The sequence below is a fragment of the Micrasema longulum genome, unplaced genomic scaffold, assembly GCF_059751315.1.
Source record: "Micrasema longulum isolate JH-2025_06_02 unplaced genomic scaffold, ASM5975131v1 h1tg000175l, whole genome shotgun sequence".
NCBI classification, from domain to species: Eukaryota; Metazoa; Arthropoda; class Insecta; order Trichoptera; family Brachycentridae; genus Micrasema; species Micrasema longulum.
The window spans coordinates 88,066-110,829 of record NW_028277380.1 but is presented as its reverse complement, the minus strand read 5'-3'; the positions used below and the strand labels follow the sequence as shown (position 1 = coordinate 110,829).

General features: G+C 32.4%; 1 protein-coding gene and 1 long non-coding RNA gene across 2 annotated transcripts in view; both read right to left on the bottom strand.

Annotated features, from left to right (window-relative positions):
- The window catches only part of LOC148283957 (ABC transporter G family member 20-like), a 98,036-nt gene that overhangs the window by 8,451 nt on the left and 66,821 nt on the right, over nucleotides 1–22,764 (bottom strand). The window contains exons 6-9 of the mRNA XM_088242892.1: nucleotides 11,883–11,980; nucleotides 10,295–10,428; nucleotides 7,226–7,463; nucleotides 990–1,167 (exon numbers count right to left, since the gene is read on the bottom strand). Of these exons, the coding sequence (XP_088099018.1) occupies nucleotides 990–1,167; nucleotides 7,226–7,463; nucleotides 10,295–10,428; nucleotides 11,883–11,980 (648 nt within the window). The remainder of the gene's footprint in view (nucleotides 1–989; nucleotides 1,168–7,225; nucleotides 7,464–10,294; nucleotides 10,429–11,882; nucleotides 11,981–22,764) is intronic.
- Nucleotides 3,185–5,129, bottom strand: LOC148283958 (uncharacterized). The gene is made up of 2 exons (XR_015825462.1): nucleotides 5,022–5,129; nucleotides 3,185–4,553 (listed from the first exon to the last, which is right to left on the bottom strand). It is a non-coding gene; the product is annotated as an uncharacterized LOC148283958 (long non-coding RNA).

The window sequence follows — 22,764 nt, the reverse complement described above, 5'->3', positions numbered from 1 at the left end:
TTCCTCTCGGTCAGCATATAATGAGGACCACGTTATTTGGTCAGCTCGCTTGCCCCTTAATACTGTCCATGATATCGAATAAATCACAACTACAATGATCAAACTCTACCTGAGATAGAGCAGAATGAATTGAGAATTTTCACTGATGGCAGTCTTTTGTACGGCAAGATCGGTGCAGCGTTTGTACCCTTTGAAACTCTACGACTTCTGTTTGGTGTTTTAGGTGGAGATCTTTGCAATAAAAGAAACATTTATCTAGTTATGAAGAAGCCACCTAATCGATGGAAACAAATAACTATCCTCACAGATTGTATGTCCGGTGTGCATCAGAATTAGGTTAACACTATTGTAATGGACATCCAATCCAAAGTTCACAAATTACGAATTAGATCTCAAAATGTATATATCGGATGGGTAAGAAGACATAGCAAAATTTTAGGTAAGGAAAGAGCAGATGAAAAGGCTCAGGAAGCTATGCTTAAAAGGACTTTTACGAAGTTACTTTCAGTTTTCCGAGACCTCTTATTCTATACTATAAACCGTTGTAGGATTTTATTTGTTTAAGGAGGGAGCTTCTACACTAGTTGCTGATGAACAGAATAGACGAGAAGCAGAAGAGGTTCTATAATACATAACTTTCTTATGATGTTATTGCACCATGTTAGGATGCCCTGTGATTCTTTTATTAGTCGCGTTCTTCGGTTTTTCACGTCTTTATGACGGACATGAAGTTGATGTATTCCAGAACGTAGCATTGGATTTGTCATTTGAGTTCGTCATTGAGTTAACGTCCTGTGTGTAATAATGTTGGTAATAAATGAGATGCTTCTTTGGTCAACGCTCTAGATTTCTGGTAAATTCATTTGGCATGTGTGTGTGTGTCATCGATCTATAGACGTTATACTTACACACCCTTTCGAAAATACCAAAGTACAAATGCAAACAATAACATTAATAGAACTGTTTAGACTATAAAAATATGAACTTACTGCTCATGTCAACCGAATATGACAGCGAGCTACTCTCTATGGTTTCATTGCTAGCAGCTCTTCCGTCTTCTCCCCTCTGGAATATGCTTTCTGAGAAGTTACTTGAAATATACAGCGCTGCCATCACATCTCCCTGCTTCACCGCATTTATGGCTTCTTCATTTGTATTATAAAAGGTCTGGAAAATAAACAGTATAATGATTAACCATTGGTCCGCCTCGTAGTCTAACGCTTCGGGTGTTTCATTTTCATTTTATTGGACTACAACAACGTGAAAAATAAAACAAAATATTTAAGGCGTCAAATTGGTACAACATATCAGGTCAAAAGATGCTGGACATCTTTGAGAGGAGAGTGCTGCGTAAAATCCTGTGTCTCGTGAATGATGGAAAAACCTGGAGAACTAGATAAAATGATGAGTTATTTATAAAGCTCCCAGGCTCTCTGTACACATCAGACTAAATAGGCTGAGATAGGTTTTATTTTTTGTATGGGAGTTGCTTTATTATTTACCTTGTTTATGATATACAAGGTTTATACTTCAAAAAGTGGATTTTTCTGCAATTGTTTTACTTTTAATAAAGTAAAACAATGTAAATTTACATTTACAACATTTACTAATGTAAATTTAGCTAAACTGTTAGAATCAGGAAGGATATACTAAAATGAGTCAATCATGAACTTCTCAGCATTTGCTCATGTGGAGAGGAAACCACTCAAAACTCTTCAGGAGAAGCCGGCCTGTTGGCAGTAGTCAACAGGCCTTCCGTTCCAATAGAAGAGTGTTTGGCATTTCGTTCCCTACTTTGGTTTATTTTAACAATCGCCTGCACTATTTTGACCATGTATGATACTACCTCTCGTGTGAGTTCTTTATTACTTATCACCAATGGGATGTCCAACATCACAGGTACCAAAAAGAGTCGTAGATGGGCACCCAAGAGGCAGAAGAAAAGTCGGTAGACCGAGGCTGAGGTGAGAAGATTACATAAAAAAGTATGCATCCCAATTACTTGAAGTCTCCATCTGGAGAGTTGCAGCAGATGCCAGAAGGAGTTGGAAAGCTAATTGAGGCCAATGCTCGATGTGGGCTGAAGTGTCATTGGAAAGAGAGATCAGGCCAGGAACCCTTGAACAACGGTTTGATATTATAAAGGCACAAAATTGTCCAATATCAAGAGTAATTGCCTTTTGAACAAAGTTTTAATGATGTGAAAGATGTGTATTTCTCACATCTAAAGTGATAATGTTCAGCTGCCTGACTGGTTTTTCTATCGGCATGATTAGAGGCAGGTTGATTCTGGAAACCGCGAGTTAAAAAAGTACCGTAAAACGCTGCAACTTTGCCGCAATTTTGACTTTTTTTGTAGATATCTCTGAACCTATTTATTATTATGGCTGTTAATGCGTTTTAGATGGAAGACGGACCTAATGCCTAGCCGTATAAGTTCCAAATCCTTTTAAATCTTGCAAGTTTTCCTAATTACATGCATTCAAAGTCGTAGGCAAAGTTGTGTGCAAAAGGCGCAACTTTGCCTCGAAGAATACCTCAGTAAATATAATGTTTCTCTTTATAGTATTTTTTTTCCATATGCAAGAGTCGCTGTGCTTGACCCCGGCAGTCAAATGATTGCCATTAAGGAAATAGATTTTTATTCACAGCTAATGGGGAGAGTTGTAGCAGGTACCACAAACTTCCCATACAAACATGTCGGTAAGTGTAGGGTTGTGCCAAAAAAAGATTTTTTTTTTCCACTTTTATTTCTATTTTTTCCTAAGTTAAACAAATAATCAGAAGTAAATCTAAATAAAGTTGGTAACAGTAGGTATTAATATCAGTCTATTATATCTATAATAATAGGTAGTCTTCTCTCTCAAACCTAAAGTTACTTTTTAGGCAGGTAATTAAAATTTCAGCAACACAAAGTAGGAACAATATTAAAAGCTATGACACTAAACAAACATACGTAAAAAATAAAACGAAAAACAAAAATAGCTAACTGTTTAACCAACATCGTTACTTTTTACTTTTAGAAACCACTAAGAATATATTTAAAAAAACTAGATATGCTTAAAACCAAACAAGCTAATAATAGTCTTATTTTGCTGAAAATACCGTTAAGTATAAAATTAGCATGTTATAACAAAAGATTGAGTCTTTTTTCTCTTTTTGTGTATTTATTTTCGTAACCTTCTTTATTTTTTTAGCTTTAGCTAGCTCTTCTGCTTGTTCAGTTGAAATAGATTTACCAGGTATGACTGGAAGCTTGCTGTTTTTGCCTGTTTTTATTGGTTGTGATTGTCTATTTTGCTGTAAAAACTCCAAAAGGCTAGCATCAAATTGACGAAAATTTTCTTCTTGTAGTGTTGGCATTTTTAATGTCACTCTTAAGGGATTGAAAGGAAATATTCCGGATCCTTCAAATCCTTTACATATGTTGATCTCTTTTGTAATGTTTATTTTTGACATTAGCTCCTGCAGTAGCTGCGGGAAATGACATTTGTTGATTGTGCTTGTAGTGATGTGTGCAGCTTTATAATTTGTTAAAATTTCACACCAATGTCGTTTCATTGGTCCAAAAAATGCCACGTCTAGTGGTTGAGTAAGGTGTGTAGCATTTTTTGGAAGAAAAGTAAATCTAATGTTTTGACTTTGACATATTTGAATTGTCTCGACACTTAGGTGAGATGCCAAGTTATCGCCGATAATAAGTTTTACGCCGTCACGAGAGTCTGCCCATGGCATAACTATAGTCTTGAACCAATCATCAAAACAAATCATATCGAACCATCCAGATTTGGTGCGATTATACCTAGCATCTTTTGGACCATTTTCACACCACTTGGACCACAAATGATCTGCTTTGTAAACCACATAAGGTGGTAGGCAAATTCCGTCAGCAGTTCCGCTGAACATGATTGATACTGAGCTTTTGCTTGCATTAATTACCCTTTCTGGGTGTTTTGTGCCTCTTTTGAAAATACATTTTTTAGATCCGGGGTCGTCACTTAAATTTGTCTCATCAAAATTGAGAATATTACTGGTGGGAACATCTTTAAGAGAAATTTTCAAATTTCTGTAGTATTCGTCCATTTCCTCTACTGTTTTTGCAGCACGGCTTCGTTTTATATTTTGTGTTGCCCTTTGTGAAAAATTGTGTCGTTTTAAGAAAAAACGGGCCCAGCGTTCACCAGGCATTTTTCCTTTAAAAAGAGCAGATTTTCCACTTTTTAAAAGGTAGTTGTAAACTACAATACGCAAATCTAAAAGAGAAAGAGGACAACCAAATTCTGCTGAAATATTCACCACGTCCGCTATGTGAGCTTCTTCCTCAGTTGAAAACTCTGTAGGTCGACCAAATGGTTTATTATGTACGCTTTTGACTTTGTTGCTAATTGTCCGACGTGGGATCCCAAACTGCTTTTCTGCTTCGTATGATGAAATAATTTTTCTTCGAACGAGATCTACAGCAACTTCCAGCATTTCCTTCGAGTAATCAGAATAACTACGAGCTCCTACTCTACGCCTTCTTCGCTGTTGATTGTTTGCCATTTTTCACATAACTGCAATAGAATTAAGATTTCCATAATTTTTAGTATTCAATTTGTCCTCGAAATATCGTTTTATCAATAGATTTGAGATATTTTGTAAACTTATTATAACGATCATCGATAGAGATAAACTTTGAATTAAGTTATGTTTCGAACACTTATATAAGTAGTGTGTCATATTTAAATCATAATTAAAAGTTTATTTGTATTACTAGAAATAAACGAAAAAAACTTTATCCGGGTAAATTATATAAAGTCAAATAAATTCAAATTTCGTTTAATAAAAAAATTAAATTAAATGAAAAAATCAAATTTAAGATAAAGCACGTTGACTACTAGTGATAACCCTAGAACCAGGCAAAAAGTACAAATCGTGTTTTCAAAACACTGCACAACATTGCCTAGCAAGTTTTTTTGATGAAATCGTGTACTTTTGATAAAAGTATCAAACAATACGAAAAATATACAGTATTTTCTTACCCCGGGACGGTTTTACTTTTCAAAAACACTTTTGGTTTTTCTTGAACTTTAAAAGTTTTAGGAGACCAAAATTTCACGACTCCTCCTGCCGACATTCATCGCTCAACTGAGAGCGCAACAATGGAGTTGGCGTTATGAAAAATAAAAAAGGTGTTGCCAGGACAATGAAAAATTACTACCAAATGGTAAAAAGTGAGAAAAAGCCAATCAAATGCGAAATATCGTAATCGTAACGAAACAGGAAAAGTTGTGGCCGGTAGGAAAAGTTGCAGCGTTTTACGGTATGTGCTAACATTGTCAGAGATATCCATCCGGATCATAAAAATTTATATTCTCCAAAATGGCTGAGTTCTCGATACAACTTCTTATCAGCTTGAAAAAAGGGATAAGTATGAAGTTATAAATTGTTGGTCTCAAGCCGCTAGTATGCCCAAGAAAAATGCGGTGGCATAGAGCCACAGATAATTACCAAACTCTGTTATATAGAGATACCTCGAAAAAAAATTCTGAACCCTTTTATTATTATTATTATTATTATTATGGATAACTTATATAGCGCCATTTTCGTAATATGCTGTATAATTTTTAGGTTATTTTTTAAATATAAATCTTGAATAATTTTTAGTGTGATTTTTTTTTTTATAAATCTTGTTTTTAATATTCATGTTTTTGAAAAAAAAAAAATATTAATCCAAATATGTTAATATTACAAATATTTGTAAAAGGCAGATTTGCCGTTTATGTTAATAAAATAAAATAAAATAAAAATAATACCTCAGGGCGCTTTACATAAAGATTCTATTGTTAAATAAATTTAATTGGAGCTTTTAAATTTGTAATTTAATTAAAACAATTTATTTTGTTGTCACATGCTAAGGATTTATTTAAATGATTTAGAGAACAAGTGAGTTTTAAGTTTTTCCCGAAACATTTGCTGGGAAAGCATTCCATGCCATAGGGCCAGCGACCGCAAATGCGCGTTCACTAAATTTAGTGCGCTGTTTGCGTAGAGGTATAATAAATTTTCCTCTCACCGTAGACGTAGCTGATCTAAGCGTGAGACGCCTGTCAGCTAGTTCATCTGGAATGCATAGTTCCTTTAGATATTCCGGAGCAGAGTTGTGCAGTGACTTATACATAAGCCAACAGGGTTTGTATTCCACCCTCTGTGGTAAACGTAGCCAGTGTAATTTCCGAAGTAGTGGAGTGATATGACTGAACTTAAAAAATCTGAAAATAAGTCTCGCTGCAGCATTCAATACAGATTGTAGGCGAGTCATTTTGTTCATTGGTAGACCTGCATAGATACCATTACAATAATCAACTCTAGACACTACAAATGCATTTATTAATTGACGGGCGGCATCAACCGGCAGTAGAAGCATGAACTTATCGTTCTACTAATTTGAGCGTCAAAAGAAAGGTCAGAATTTAGTAAAACTCCCAGTAGTTTAACGGTGGGTAAAGCGTTACTCCCTACATTGGGTAGGGCCGTATCCTGGATCAAATTCTGTCGTCTGGCTGAAGCCACCCATAGTTGTTCAGTTTTTGATGAGTTTAATGTTAGTCTGTTTTCAGCCCTCCAGTTTCCTATTTTCTCGATGCATCCATCAATTAAATTGATAAGCACACTTTTCTTGCCCCTCTCCAATGTGAAGGAATATCTCGCCTCATGTGGACTCCATATCACTAAAGCACTCTCAAGCCATCTTCGAACTAACGAGTTGTACAGAATTCTGAGTGTACTGGGATTTTTGAAAATTCTACCCGTTCGGAGAATAAAACCCAACACTTTTAGTGCAAGGTTATATTATGTTCTCTCAATGCGAGCAATATTAAAAGTAAGTAATATTTAAAGTCAAATATCGGGATTCCATTCCCGATATTTGACTTTAAATATATATTTAAAAGGGTATTTTTAAACGAATGTATTTAATAGTCCCTGAATCGGCACCTAATGTTTAAGACTGATCGCTTAAATGCATGTGATAAATTATCGAACTACGCTGCGTTTGGTTTACCAATGCAGTGCCCAATGCACCACTGGGTGCGAAAAGGGGGATGATGCTGATGATAATAATAATAAGTGCTTAATCACGTCGACAAGTTTCGAATTGCTTTTGCTAGACTGGCGCAACATTTACTGAAGACAAATAAAAATTGTGGGGAAAAAAAATGAATGAAGATGGAATGAATCAACTTACCTTCACTATAATATCCCTGTCTAAAGAGTTCAAGTAGCGACAGCTCAGCTTGTGGTAGTGACAGGTGAATTCTGTTTTATCGTATATTGCTGTGACCAAAGAAGTGTTGGAGCAATCCTCATAGTTGGGAACTTCGTCATTGACGATGGCCAAGTTGAGGATGCGAGGGTCGTGACCCACAGAGAACAAGAAGGCGCACATCTGGATTATGGGGAATACTGTCAAGAATACGATGCCCCTAAAACACAAAAAAGTTTTTATAGTTTTTTTTTAATTTCCTTACGGCTCGATTGAGGAATCATCTCCCTTCCACAAACAAAAATGTTTCTACAATGACCTTGGTTTAAAATATAAAAAAAGCCAATCGACAGGCATATGAATAGATTGAACATAACCTAAACAATTTTAAAAACTATTTGAAAGAACAGTAAGTATGGTCATCTAGGTCAGTGGTTGGTAAACCGCAGCTCGCGAGCCGCATGTGGCTCTTTAGCAGTGGCGAATGGTGTTTTTATTTACAGGTAAGCTATAAAAAAAATTATATATTTGTACCTACATAGGAGGTACATAATTTAATGTAAGAAATATATACTTTAAATTGATATTTTTCTGTGGTTCTGTGTGATCCAACTACTCTCATCCATGAAATCAACTCAAACGATGTAACTTCGTGATATATGATATTATATAAATATGTTATCCATTACTTTAATACATAACTCATTAAAAATAAATAAAAAATAGCACTATGAATTCAGTCGATATTAGGTATTCAATTGAAATGTCAACTGGCCGAATTGTTCAAGAAATAAACAGTGCTAAAAACGGCAGCGTCGAGCGCCATATGTCCTGCAATATGACGCGTGAAAGTAATTATGGTCGTATGTCAAAAGTACCATCTCAAAGAAAAATAGCCTCTAAGAAATAATGATTGAAATACTGTTTTTCGAATCAAGAATCTTCAGATAATTTGTGTAATCTGCAAGTTTAATCTAGGAGAAAAAACCCGTACTGGGGTTAAGAAATTCAAAATATAGTAAACTTATTTATATGAAAAAATAAGCTGGAATAATCGGCTAGTTTCTTGGCTCACCGCAGGCGCTAGGCGCGCTTTATTAATATTAATATTTATATTAGGATAAAAATACAAACGGTGGAAATGGTTTAACATAAATAGTAATTATTTATTCGTTTTTCTGTAAATAAAGTTACAGTAAAACATTACTATGGTTAGTCAAATATAATGGTAAGCTGCGCATAATCGCTTCTATACACGGTTCGCCCCTGCTCTTTAGTCACTTGAGTGCGGCTAACACAACCCAAGTTTCACTTTTCGCTTATTTTGTCCACGGGTCTTAGTGAAAAACTTTTAGGATTGTTACCACTGAAAGGTCAAAGACGTGGCGAGGATATTGCAAACGTTGTCATTAAATGGACAGAGAAACATTATCTTACACTCGGTAAAATTGTTTCAATCAGATGGGACAAAAAGTGTGACCGGAAAGAGAAAAGGTTCTGTTTCTATCATCACGAGATACTTGTTTATCGTTGCATCACTCACCAAGAAGCCCTTTGTCCGAAGACTTCAAAGACAGAAGACAGAAGACAGAAAAATTCAAAGACAGAAGAAATTCAATATTTTGGAATTGATAATCAAGATTATCAACACAATTGGTCAATTATCGCCAATTCAAAGAATTTTTAGTTTAAATAGAGAAAAAAAAGCACGCAAATCTTTTACCATATGATAAGATTCGTTGGCTTTGAGGATTTTTTTTTTTACGAAAATCATTTTCTCATATTTTTTCTATTTTCTCTAAATAATTGCTCTAAAATTTTATTGTGCACGCGGAAACATTGATTGACACAACAGAGTAGATAGGTAAAGGGTCAGTTAATAAGAGTAATTGAATTAATGAACTTTGAACTTAAAATATATAACAAATTTTATTTGACATAAAACGAATATTTTTAAATCATGTTAAATAATATTTGATGTTTTAAAGATAATGTCGTTCAAATGTCCCCCACGGCGTTGTTTAATCCGAGGTCCAATTTTCATTAGTTCTTTTATTAGATGGGCAAAGTAGGGTAAAAAAATTCTACCCTGGCAACACTAACGAAATTTCCATTTTGTTTCTTCGACAATCTGACAGATGGAAAAATAATTCAATTTTTAAGTAATGCATTTGTTATATACACATTCATTTGCAAATTACAGATGAAATGTGATTGCATCATGTTTCTTTAAGATCCTAGCAGTATTTCTAAACTTTAAAAGGACACAACACGGCATAGTTGAATTCAAATCAGAAGTTGCGTACTGAGCGACGTCTACAATGATACTAATTGGTCAAAACGTAAACCTACTCATTTATGAGTAGTTGAGTCGCCTTCTGTTTGATGTGTGTTTGCGGTTTCTGGACTATTCTTGATTCTACGCTCTTCCTCTTTAACCATGTATTATAATGTGTATTTGTGATTTCTCTTTTAAATATGTTTGTAGATGTATTATTTCTTCAGAATGCTTCTGTTTTATTTCAGATAAATGTTACTGTTAGCTTTGTTTACTATAGATTTTATTGACTACTTGTACCTGAATAATCTATTGTAAAAACATGTTTTTTTAAATACTTATCTTATATGTACATTTTGTAATTAGCCGTTGTGCTGTATTTTACATTTAATTCAATAAAAAGTGTTTAAAAGCAAAGGGTTCTTATTTTATTTGAACAAAAAGCCTTTACTCATATTGATGAAGTTCAATCGAATCGCACTCAAACCAGCCAATGAAAGGTCATAGGTCCTTTATTGCTTAGATTTATAACTATGCATGCCATATTTCCTTCTAAAAAATATTTTTTGTCTTTGTTTAATAATCGGAGCTTATCCGCAAAGCTATGGACATACTCTGAATATTGTTCATAGATGATACCAATTTTTTAAGGGAAAATATTACGTAGGTTTTAATTTTATCTCGCACATCAAATTTAGAAAGAAGTAGATATTTTTTTGGAATTTGCATGATGATAATTAAAAAAAAAAAGAAAATGAGAGAATATTACTTACCCAGGGTGCCGAAACAGCTGATGCACATTTTTCCAAAACAGCGCTTTAAATTTGTAGCTCCGTGAAGTCAATTTCTTTTTTGTAGTTGATACTTCAATATTATTGTTATTGTTGGAACTGGCATTTCTCAAAACCTAAAATAAAAATAATTTATATTTAAATATGCACATAATTTAATTCTAATCATCACAGAATTCAACGATGATATTAAACTTATGAAAACCATTTCGTCACAATACCAAATTTCCAGTAATTGTTTTACTGTAATTCTGAAGGATTAATTCTTGGAAGATTTAAATTAAATTAAGATTGCTCATGTATTGCAGGGACCTGCAAAAATGGGAACTACTTTATTAGTAGTCATATTTGACTCCCTAGTCGTTCTTCTAGCTTGGCAAGCAAGGCAGGAGCAGGAAAGAGGAAAGAAAGCTTATTTCACAGCCTTATATAGCTTATGAGCATATGAGGCGCAGTTAAGAGTCTTCGCACAGTTGTTCCAAATACTCCCGCCGGGAGCACCCTCTGTGATTTGTTTCCTCAGCCCCTCTATCATGTCATGAAGAAGACTCTCATGGCCCATAAAGTGGCCTATCCACCAGGCTCGCCTCTCTGAGATGGTTTTAATTAGATTCCTTCCTTATTTGATTCAACTTAAAACCTCGTCATTAGTGATGTGGTAGGAAATTTAGGAAACTCTCTAGGAATTTTTTTATATTCTTCAGCAGTACCACATCTCAAAGGCTTAAAGTCTTTTATATCTCTTTTGGTAAGACACTATGTCTCACAGCCGTACATCAATATGCTTCATACATGTCTTGGCAAGTTGTTTGTGGAGCTTAAGGTCGTTGTTTGACTCTAAAATCTTTGATTTTTTTGTTGAACGCGAGCCTTGCTCGATGTATGCGGCTGTCGACTACTCTTTTTTTGTAATATGTTGAGCTGAAGAGGGCTACAGGTAAAAGAGCTCAGTGGAGGACGAGATGCGGGACTTTGTTGCAAATCAATCTTCAGGATTGAGATTGCGAAGAAGACATAAACCAAAGTATGCATCTAATGTACTAGAACCTACCCACAGAGAAACACTAAATCTGAACAGCAATTGACACGAGGTGATTAAATAATTATTAAAATGCTTTTAAATACATAAATAGATATTTATTACTAACATTCTACATCGCTGGGTATTTAAAAGCTTCCTGCTAGCAGTAGTTAACTAATTATTGTAGGCATGTTGAAATCATCTGCGAGAAATGTTATTTTGCAAGTTTTCATAAGTTGCCAAGAACATTTAAAAGTAGAAGTCCAAGACGCGAACCTTTTGGAATGCCAGCGATAAAAAAAAACAGTAGGTTTGTCAACTTTTTGTTAAATAATTAAAACATAAGAAATGGTGTGAAGCGGATCATTAATGAAATAATTTTCAGTGAAAATTTAGGAAATAAAAAAAAGCATGTACGCCTTGATCCCTGTGTGAATACACATTAATGTTGCGTTTCGAATGAGAGTTTCAGAGTAAAAATTTGTCTAGTTATTCATTTTTACTATTTTAAAATACTTTTTAAGAAAACCACGTGCATTTTGAACTTACATCAGTACTTCCCATGTACATGTTGTTGAAGTCAGTAGTTTCATAATGTTTGTTTGGATCTCCGCTTTCTGGATCATGGGCAGGGTCAATTGGATTTTCTATAAGCAACCAAAATGGCAAGAAGTAAGACATACATATAATTATGTTTATTGAAAATGTGTTTTAAAGCGTTTCATGCAAAGAATAATCTTTGAGTTTTATGCAACTCATAAATGACCCTAAAAATTGAAATATTTGGGTTAATAATAAAAACGCAAATACTAAAAAAAAAAAATTGATTAAGGTCAGTTTTAAGATTTATTTGCTAGTCGAAAACATTAAAATATTGCAGTGTAAAACCACTTGGTAAGTCAATATTTTATATCGACCTTCCCAAGACTTCACCAAGACTTCAACCATGATAGCCGAACAGGTAGACCACTACATTAGGAGGTAAACTTATCTTCACTCAAACAAGCAAACAAACAAACAAACAAACCATCACGCCGTTTCCCCATGGAGGTAGGCAGAGAGGATAGAACGCCACATCATTCTGTTTTTGCAGATAGACCTTACTTCCTCTATATTTATATAAATCATATATCTTCTCATGCACGCCCGTCGATTAATCTGACATTTGACATGTCCACACTCAAGTATTATTTGGATTCAGTCATGCCAGTCTTTCTCGTTCTTTCTCGTTTTCTGCATCCATCGACATTCACATCGACATTCTTTTTAGCCGTTCTTTCGTTGTCCGTTCGCTCAACATTTCCTTTATTTTGATTTTTACCTAAGAGTAGATGTTTGGTCAAAAACACTTATCAAGGGCCCGTATCACAATGTAAAGTTTAGGAAGTAAAACTGATTTTTCTCTATGAATAATAGAATGTGCATACAAAATGTATACGACGAAGAAACTTTAAATTTTCATTCAAATATAAACATTTTCGTACAGATATATTGATTTAATTATTATTTATTTTATTTATTTAAATACTTTATATACATATACAGTTTACATGTGCATATGAGTAAGCATATTGTCTTAAAGGAATTTATTCCTACCTAACCTAACCGTTCAATTTGAGAAAATCAGTGGTATTTCAACATATTAGGTATTTAAAAATATTTTCATTATTTTCATTTATTTTTTTCCAAGCACAAGAGTTTGTCTCTTTTTTTGGAGAGTTACAGTTATAACATTTACTAAATGTATAAAAGTAGATTTGTATAGAATAAAAAAAAGGATGTACCATTTATGAAATTTATTGATTAAAAAAAAACAAAACATTGATATTTATTCAATATATATATATATATATTTATAATTATATACATGTATATATATATATAAATGGCCCTGACCGGGAAATTTTATCGGAACATTCCTCATGGCAAGCTTAAAAAATTCTTAATAATTATTTTCCAAAAACTCATTTAAATAACTTTTTTTTAGTTATCTGAAAATGGAGAAAATATTTAACTTCTCCGACTAGAATCTCTTCCGCAAACTCCTTCCACTCCTCTACAAAAAAAAATTGAGGTAAAAGCGTATTTGACCAACGAAGCGATACGCACCAGACACGGACAAGGAAAGCGGCTGGGTAGGAGAGGGGTAGGATAGGGGTTTGTGGAAGTACTGCTAGTCCAAGAAATTAAAGATTTACTCCGTTGTGAGATTATAAAAAAACAAAAAAAAATATTTTAAACGTGATGAATGTTGCTCTCATGTTTTGCGGTCTGGCCCTGAAAAACCGTGTATTTTCATAATATAGTGTAGATATTTATTTATTTATTTATTTATTTATTTACGGACAAAGTCCATTATAAACATTACAATTAAAAGAAATTTTTACAAAGGAATAAAAAAATATAAGGAACAGAAATAAGCAGCAAAGACAGATGATAGATTTTTTAGATTAAGTAAAAAGCATAGGCTAACTATACAGATTCTTTAGCTGATTTGTAAAGAAAGACATCCTTACACCATAATAATCAAGATCTTGATGATCGTTCACCCGCCTGATCATTCTGGGCAAAGGCGACTGTGCACCATAATTGGTCCTGTAGTGACCGAGGAAAAGCATTTCATTATTTCTTAGTCTACGGGTGGGAACGTTAAAAAGAATCTATTAGTCAATTTATATTACTAAAAATACATATGTGTATATATATATATATATATATATATATATACCATATTTACGTGTTTACTTATTTTTTAAATTACTTTAATTGTCATTATTATTTTAATTTTTTAAATTTATTTATTTGATACAAAATAATTTTATTTATATTTTGTACCATTTAAGAAAAATGTACACAAATAATTTTCCTTTTAAAATTTTATTTGCACATATTGTTAATTATTTTTATATCTAAATATGTTTTTTTATACAAAACTGCTGTGTTAAATATTTAGTATTTATGTAAAATAATACTTTTATATTTAATTTTTAAGTTTTTCACATTATATTGAAATGTTTATATTATTTTTAATATGTATCTTTTTAAGGTGAAAGGCACTGCGTGCCGTGTATGTTAATAAATAAATAAATAAATAAATAAATAAATAAATAAATAAATAAATAAATAAATTAATAAATAAATAAATAAATATATATTATATATATATATATATATATATATAAATTGACTAAATATCTACACTATATTATGAAAAAAGGAGAGGGTACAGAAGAAAAATAAGAGGCAGGAGAAAAGAAAAACTTAATATTCAGGAAGTGATATTTCAATCGTGATTGGAGTGTTAATAAAAAAGGGGTAAAGAAAAGGCCAAAAAATCAGAGCGATGAATGAGTATTGAAAGGGTTCTCTTGTTACTAGAACGAAGATATAGCCCATGCTGTAATAGAGGTTGGAAGAGCTCTATCATTAAACAAAGGTATAATGGTAGATGTTACACGGTATAAATTGAAAATGTTTTAAAAAAAATTACCTCCTTTAATATCCCAATATACATACGCACACAGCATTGAACAAAATATTCTGTAGTATTAATTACTTAGGATTTCAGGTTGAATTTCGCAACTCTGAGTTAATAAACCTTGAACGTATGGGTTATTCGTTAACCCATTAACTCGCTTATGATTTAAAAATTTTAATCATTTCAATTTTTTCAGAAAATTAAATCGTTACAAAACGAAAAAAATCACATCCCATAAATAGTAATGACCGACCGAAGTTTAGGTTTCGGTCAGTTTCGGCCAATAAAACGAGCCAAAAATCAGCTGAAGCTTTGGCATAGATGAAATTGCGGTCTGAATTCAAATGGAAATTTCGTTATTTTACCAAAATAACATTACAAATAACGAAATATTTATGGCGTTAAATTGGGACAATTTGTCAAACCAGGAACCCTTGAGCAATGGTTCGACATTATTAACACTTTAGATCCCAGAGCCGTGTATACACGTGATTATATAACCACGCGTTGAATCCCGGTCCCGTTTTTTCACGTGATTTACCAGTTGTTCAAAAAAGTGCATTTTATTGACATCTAGTGACTTTTATTAGTATTTTTTTGCTACTGGTAAACTGCATGAAAACATGAGACCAGGACATGACGCGTGGTTATTATAATCTCGTGTTTTCACGGCTCCGGGATACAAATCACAAAAAAGAAGTGAGACGCAGTAGGTATATATGCGGACAAAGGTAAAGGTCAATGTTGGCAAAACTATCGTACAAAAATGACTTATTTAATTGTCTCAAATAAATGTAAGCATTGATTTAACCTAGTAGTTTCATAATTATGACACGTTTAAGAAACCCTTCACAAAGCATGAAATTTCACAAAAATGGACCGGGCACAGCGTAAATTCTATGTGTATTCGGCCGGTGCTCAAAGTGTTAAGGTACAATACAATACAATAGTAATTGCCTCTTAAACATAGTTTTACAGATGTGAAAAATGTCGATTTCCAAAATGATGATGTTTAGCTGCCTGACTGCTCTCCCAATCGGCATAACCAGAGGCAGGTTGGTTCTGGAAGCCAGGATGTAAAACAATCTGTGCTGACGCTGCCAGAGATAACCATCAGGAACATAAACATTAATACTCTCTAAAATGGAGGAGCTCTCGATAAAACCTCTTATCACTCTGAAAAAATGGATCAGTGTGAACCCATCCCTACTAGGTTGCAAATTGTTGGTCTTAAGCATGCTCATGAGGAATGCAGTGGGATAAAACCACGGATTACTACCAACTCCCTCATGTAGAGATACCTCAGATTTTTTTCTGAACTCTCCCCATCATGAAGGAATATCTCGTCTCGTGTGGACTCCATATCACCGAGGCACTCTCAAAACTGGTCTGAACCAACGAGCTGTACCAGGATTCCGAGCGTACGGAGATCATTGTCAATCCTGTCAGTTCGGAGAATAAAACCCAACATCTTGAGTGCAAGGTCACATGTTTCGGTTACAGCCAAAACTAAAACATCTAACTTATAATGTTATAAGTTAGATGTTTTAGTTTTGGCTGTAACCGAAACATGTGACCTTGCACTCAACATACATGTGTAAACAACACAAGAATTGTGCAAAATGAAGGCTTGTCAGTAGCTAGGCTTAGTTATAAATATGGCCAAAAACTCGACATTACATTATTCCGAAAATAGACAGTAAAAATAAAAAAACTTAAACGCATTTTCAAAGAAAGCATTGATTTCTTTTTTTATTGTTTTATATTTACTTACTATTTATTATTCTTCTCTTCCTTCTCCATTTTCCCATTCCACTTCCTTTCACCCCTAGCGAACTGTACGTTTTGTATTTTTGTATTTTTATTCCTTTATGAAACCCATAATTGGTTTATTTATTTGTTGTTATTCTTCATGTATTGTTTATTACTATAAATGTGTTGGTTTCAAAAATAAATAAATAAAATAAATATTTGCACGAATGATTATTTTATTTATTTTTTAAATGTAAATATTTCGTGCGTGAAAGGGTTTAAGTGTTTTTCATGAAGGTACATCTTGCAGTTGACGTATGGACGGTGTTCAATGGTCAACAACCGGTTTCGGCACTATTCATTGGTTCTATACTGACAAGGATAACTGCTACTGTCGAGTGACCAATATTAGTTGACTGCACCGCTGCAGTTCGCGCCTATTATGGTTTGTATCCAGTGATGTAGAGGAAACATTTTTAAAAAATTAGATAATTTTAATTTCATGTCCAACCTCAAATTTTCCAAGAGCAAGATTGTAAAAAAAAAAAAAAAAAGTGACACCGTACAAAATTTAAAAGTTTAGAAATATATGTATCGCCACAAAATAATTAAATCAGCCATTCAACCGAGCGGCTAGGCTGTAGCGCCAGATTTCGTAAGATCTAGCGCCGCCCCCTGTTAATGAAAAGGACTGTAATTGAAAAATGAATTTCTTTCAGTTTTGTAAGAGGTTGGGAATATTTGAATAAAGGGTTGGAACATGGAATGGACACCTACCTTTGATATGATGTGAATTTTCTTCAATTTCGGGCACTGGATGATGAAATTTATTTATTTATTTTATTAGGTAAACAAACAGTATGTACCAATTTCTTTGTATAATAGGGTAAGACACTCATGCACTCACCAAAAAATTGTTTACACTTAATACACTAATTTAAATTATGTTCAATAAAACTAATTTAAATATAAAAGAAACGAAATTTAAATATATGTATAAAATAATAAAGTTAAATATATGCTTCTCTCAAAATTTCTATAATTTTTTACTTAAATTTGCATACATTGTCACAAAAAATATCAGCCTCGGTAAATATATTGTCATAGAATTAAGAATAGTCCAGAAACTGCATACGCGCATCAAACAGAAGACGACTCAACTACTCATAAATGAGTAGGTTTACGTTTTGCCCCATTACTTTCTTTGTAGACGTCGCTCAGTACGCAACTCCTGATTTGAATTCAACTATGCCATGTTGTGTCCTTTTAAATTGTAGAAATACTGCTTGGATCTTAAAGAAACATGATGGCATCACATTTCATGTGTAATTAACAAACGAATGTTTAAGTAGCAAATGAATTACTTAAAAATTGAATTATTTTTCCATCTGTCAGATTGTCGAAGAAACAGAATGGAAATTTCGTTAGTGTTGCCAGGGTAGAATTCAAAAACTTTTTATGCAATGTGATGTTATGTCAAAAATGTTGTGTGATTTGTTCCAAATACAAATTTTCTAATTTTGAATTTCTTTTATCTTGACGTCAGGTAGGTACCATAAGGATGAGTCAAGATAAGGATGGGAAAGAAAGGTCAGGAATAATATTATAAATATAATATGAAATCTTGTAGAGCAGAAATTTTTCTTTCGAATGACGTATAACGCTTACCATTTAGTTTTACTTGTGATGTTCATTTTTAAATTGGGAAAAACATGGACCCAACTGATTTTAAAACCTAATATAGTTAAAAATAGAAACTAAGAATATAATATAATATATGTTCCAATATGGTAGTGTTGGATGGGGTGGTGGAAATGCCAATATATTAAACCCTCTTAAAATAGTACAAAGATTAATTATTAAAGTTACTCTAAAGAAACCCTCAACATTCAATACAGAAATTCTTTATAAATTATTTAAAGTTCATACAGTAGACAGTATTTATAAAATAAATTCTATTATACAAATTTATAAAGAAGAACAAATAAAATAATTTGAGATGAATAAGTTACTTAGACACCAAAATAATATTAAAATCCTTATACTCCACACAAGTCATGGTCAATAGATTCGTCTACAAAGGTATAAAAAATTACAAAAATCTCCCTAATTAACTAAAAACTATCGTATCAATAAATAAATTTAAAGTAAATTTGAGGAAATTTGTGAACCCGTGTACAAACTGCATTCTATTTTAATTAATTAATTAATTTGTTTATACTTTTATAATTTTATGTATTATTTTTTTTATGGGGTGTTCCGTGCCGAGAATTTTTTTTACAATAAGTACAATGAAACATGCCTTAAATTAGTTATTTATCATAGTTAATATAATAACCTAATTATTATCGTAGATATAATAAACAATATAAACTAAAATATTTTTCTGTTTTTCTTTTCATATTTTTTTTACTTTTTTTTATATTTTATTCAGAAAACATACAGTCATACATAATAAGTATTAAAAACAATATTTTTTTAGCATAAAAAGACCAATTAAGTTTTCATAAATTATGCAAAAGAAATAAACATTAAATGTGACTTAAATGTGAAAATTAAAAATAAATAAGAATTTCAAGTGAGAAAAGAATAATTGTTAACATTTGCATTTTCCATGGAGGTAATAAATAAAAATACCGAATGCACATTCCGAGCCATCCACGCACACACATGAACGCACATATAAAACATACACAAACATATACATTACATGCGGCACATATACATGGCATAAACTACTTAAGATGCACATTCAGCAACTATCTCAAATAATCGACCCCATAAAGAAATTTTCTGTACAAATGCAACGTGCAGTTAAAAATGTCTACATCAATACTGAGTCCATTATAATTTCTACAGGGACGTCCAAAGAATGAATTCGAGGTATATTTGTTTTTACAAGTTGGTATATAAAAAAGGGAATTTAGTCTGGTATAGCGAAGAGGACAACGGAAACCAATATTTTGTAAAAGATACAACGAATCAACCATATTATTAAGAATTTTGAAAAGAAAAATTGAATCACATGTAAGGCGCCTTTTTTGTAGTGATTCTATATTAAAATTGATCAAAGATGCGCCGTAATCATTTTCAATGTTGCCAAAACGATATTCCAGGCTCCTTATAAATTTATTTTGAATGTTTTTAATTTGACAAATTACAACAGGGATGGAGAATACCTTAAATAAGGGAATATTGAAGTCTAGGCATTTACAGGGCTTATAACCTGTCATTGGCTGGTTTAAGTGGCCTATTTACTATTTACTGAATTTTCTACGAACATTTGGACAAACACAAATATTGTAATAAAACCAACTGGTCCAAGAAGAAGTTTAAAAATTTGAAAAATTGTTTTCAGGCGTTGCCTAATATGTGAAATAATTCAGTCAGATGAATCTCTTCACAACAATAAAGGTTTCAGCTCTTTAACTTCACTAAAATCAACAAATGGAAGAATTGAAGAAATATGGATGTTCAAATATAGGCAAAATGGTGAATGTTACACAGTGTGTAAAGTGGCCACTTAAACCAGCCAATGACAGGTCATAAGCCCTGTAAATGCCTAGACTTCCATATTCCCTTATTTAAAGTATTCTCCATCCCTGTTGTAATTTGTTAATCTTAATGGCTCCCGAGGGGGTGAAATCCAGTCTTTTGTCTACGAACATTTGGACAAACTCAAATATTGTTTTCAATTTGATTAATATATACATTATATTGAGGGGACCATACTAATGAAGCGAATTCGAGTTGACTACGTACATAAGTATCGTAAAGAATATAGGTTATATTTTATGATTATTTTAGTTTTTTATTGTTTATTATGTTAATGATAATTAGGTTAATTAGATTAATTACGTTTTTTTTATTGGTATTTTTATGTTAACTTTGTTAAATAGCTAATCTTAGGCATGTTTCACATTTCGTAAATGTTTCCCTCGGCTCAGGACACACCAGTGACAGAACATTATTATGTATAAAAAAAGAATACACACAATGTAAAAGTATAAATAAATAAAATAAATAAATCAATTTGTAGTATTTACTTTCAATTTTTAAAGAAACTTTTGAACCCGTGTAAAAACTGCATTCTATTTTTATCAATTAATTTATTTGTTGTTACTTTTACAATTTTTTGTATTATTTTTTATACAAAATTATGTCTTAACTGGGGTGTCCCGCGCCGAGAAAAACATTTTACAATAAGTACAATGAAACATGCCTTAAATTAGTTATTTATTATAGTTAATTAACATGATTAGAAAATAAAAACGTAATTAATCTATTAACCTAATTATTATCGTAAATATAATAAACAATATTAACTAAAATATTTTCCTGTTTTTCTTTTTATCTTTAAATATATAATTCCTCTGTACGTGTGATATCACCCTACTCCTCCTAAACGGCTTAACCGATTTACGTGCGATTTTCAGAGAAACATAGATCTTTATGCTGCGCGTGTTTGTAGATATTAAAATTTTCAATCGAAAATGTAAAAAAGAAATTAGGAGCATAAATGTTGTATTCATCGATCTAACAAGGTTGCATTCGAGGAGAATGCATTTGCCAAAAAATAGAAAAATGACATTTTTTGTGTGTAAAAAAAGTTTGTTTTTGAATTTTTACAAACAACATTTGTTTTTTGTGGATCTCAATCAGATTCTTTCCTTAAATTCCTTATAATTTCTATCCATTTGTTTCTTTTTATTGGATTTTTGGTAACACTAAAATAATATTAAATTCAATACATTAAAAAAATCGTATTTCTACATAAATACACCCCTTTGTTGATGAGACGACCGGAGTTTAACGTTTGCAAAAAGAATGCTATATTTGAAAAAACATTTATTTTATGTTTTGGAATTCAACCACAAACAAGTACCTACCTACTTAAATGAAATATTTTAATATTATCAATTTTAAGTTTTGGAATTTAATCACAAACAAGTAGTTAGGTACCTACTTATCAATGAAAAGTCTTTTTCCAAGCTAACAGCAGGGAAGCCAACGTTTGGGTAGGACAAAGTTTGACGGGTCCGCTAGTATCCTATAAGTTTCCTCGATAGCGTTCAGAATACGAGTCCTGATGGCGGTTTTAGCATTTGTAGCCTGGTAATGCCTAAACGTGGGTAAATTGAAACACAAACATAGTTTGGGCGTTTTTATTTCTTATTACGCTACAATAAATCAAGAATGCGACTTACATTATGTGGGTACGTTAGTATTATGTGATTTGAAGACTGTACCGAGTGATTATTGCGTAAATGTTTCCTACGCCAATGAATGGAAATGCGAACTTATTAGTTCGGTATTCGTACTACGGTACTGTGGATGCCGGGTAAAACATGTATTACGAAATTTTACAAAATAGGCGTGTTATAGTAATTAAGTTGATAGCTTTTAATGTGTGTCATTCTGAGCAGGAGGCCTGAAACGTACGTCATCTTACTTCGATGATAATATGAAAAAATTAACACAAACGAAATTATATACATATATATGTTTATTTTATTTATTTATGCTTTATTAAGTTAGTTCATAACATTTTAAGAACTAATATAAACTTTTAATAATACCAAAAATATTATGAGTTTGTCCAAATTTTTGTAGACAAGGACTGGATTCAACTCCCTGGGGAGCTGTTTATATTAACATATTACATTTATTCAAGAGAAAGTAATATGGAAGTCTAGGCATCTACAGGGCTTATGACCTGTCAATGGCTGGTTTAAATGGCCACTTTACACACTGTGTAACATTCACCATTCTGCCCATATTTGAACATCTATATTCCTTCAATTCTTTCATCTGTCGATGTTTGTGAAGTTGAAGAGCTGAAACCCTTATTTATGCGGGTGAGATTCATCTAATTAAATAATTTCACCTACATACCAGGCAACGTCTGAAAATGTTATTTTTTCAATTTCTATACTTCTTCATGGACCAGGTGGATTTATCAAAAATATTTTGAGTTCGTCCAAATTTTTGTAGACAAGGACTGGATTCAACTCCCTGGGGAGCTGTTTATATTAACATATTACAACAGAGATGAAGAACATTCAAGAGAAAGTAATATAGAAGTCTAGGCATCTACAAGGCTTATGACCTGCCAATGGCTGGTTTAAGTGGCCACTTTAATAATATTACAATTTTTTTATCAAAATTTCTCAATAACATATTTTTTCAAATTAATTTGAA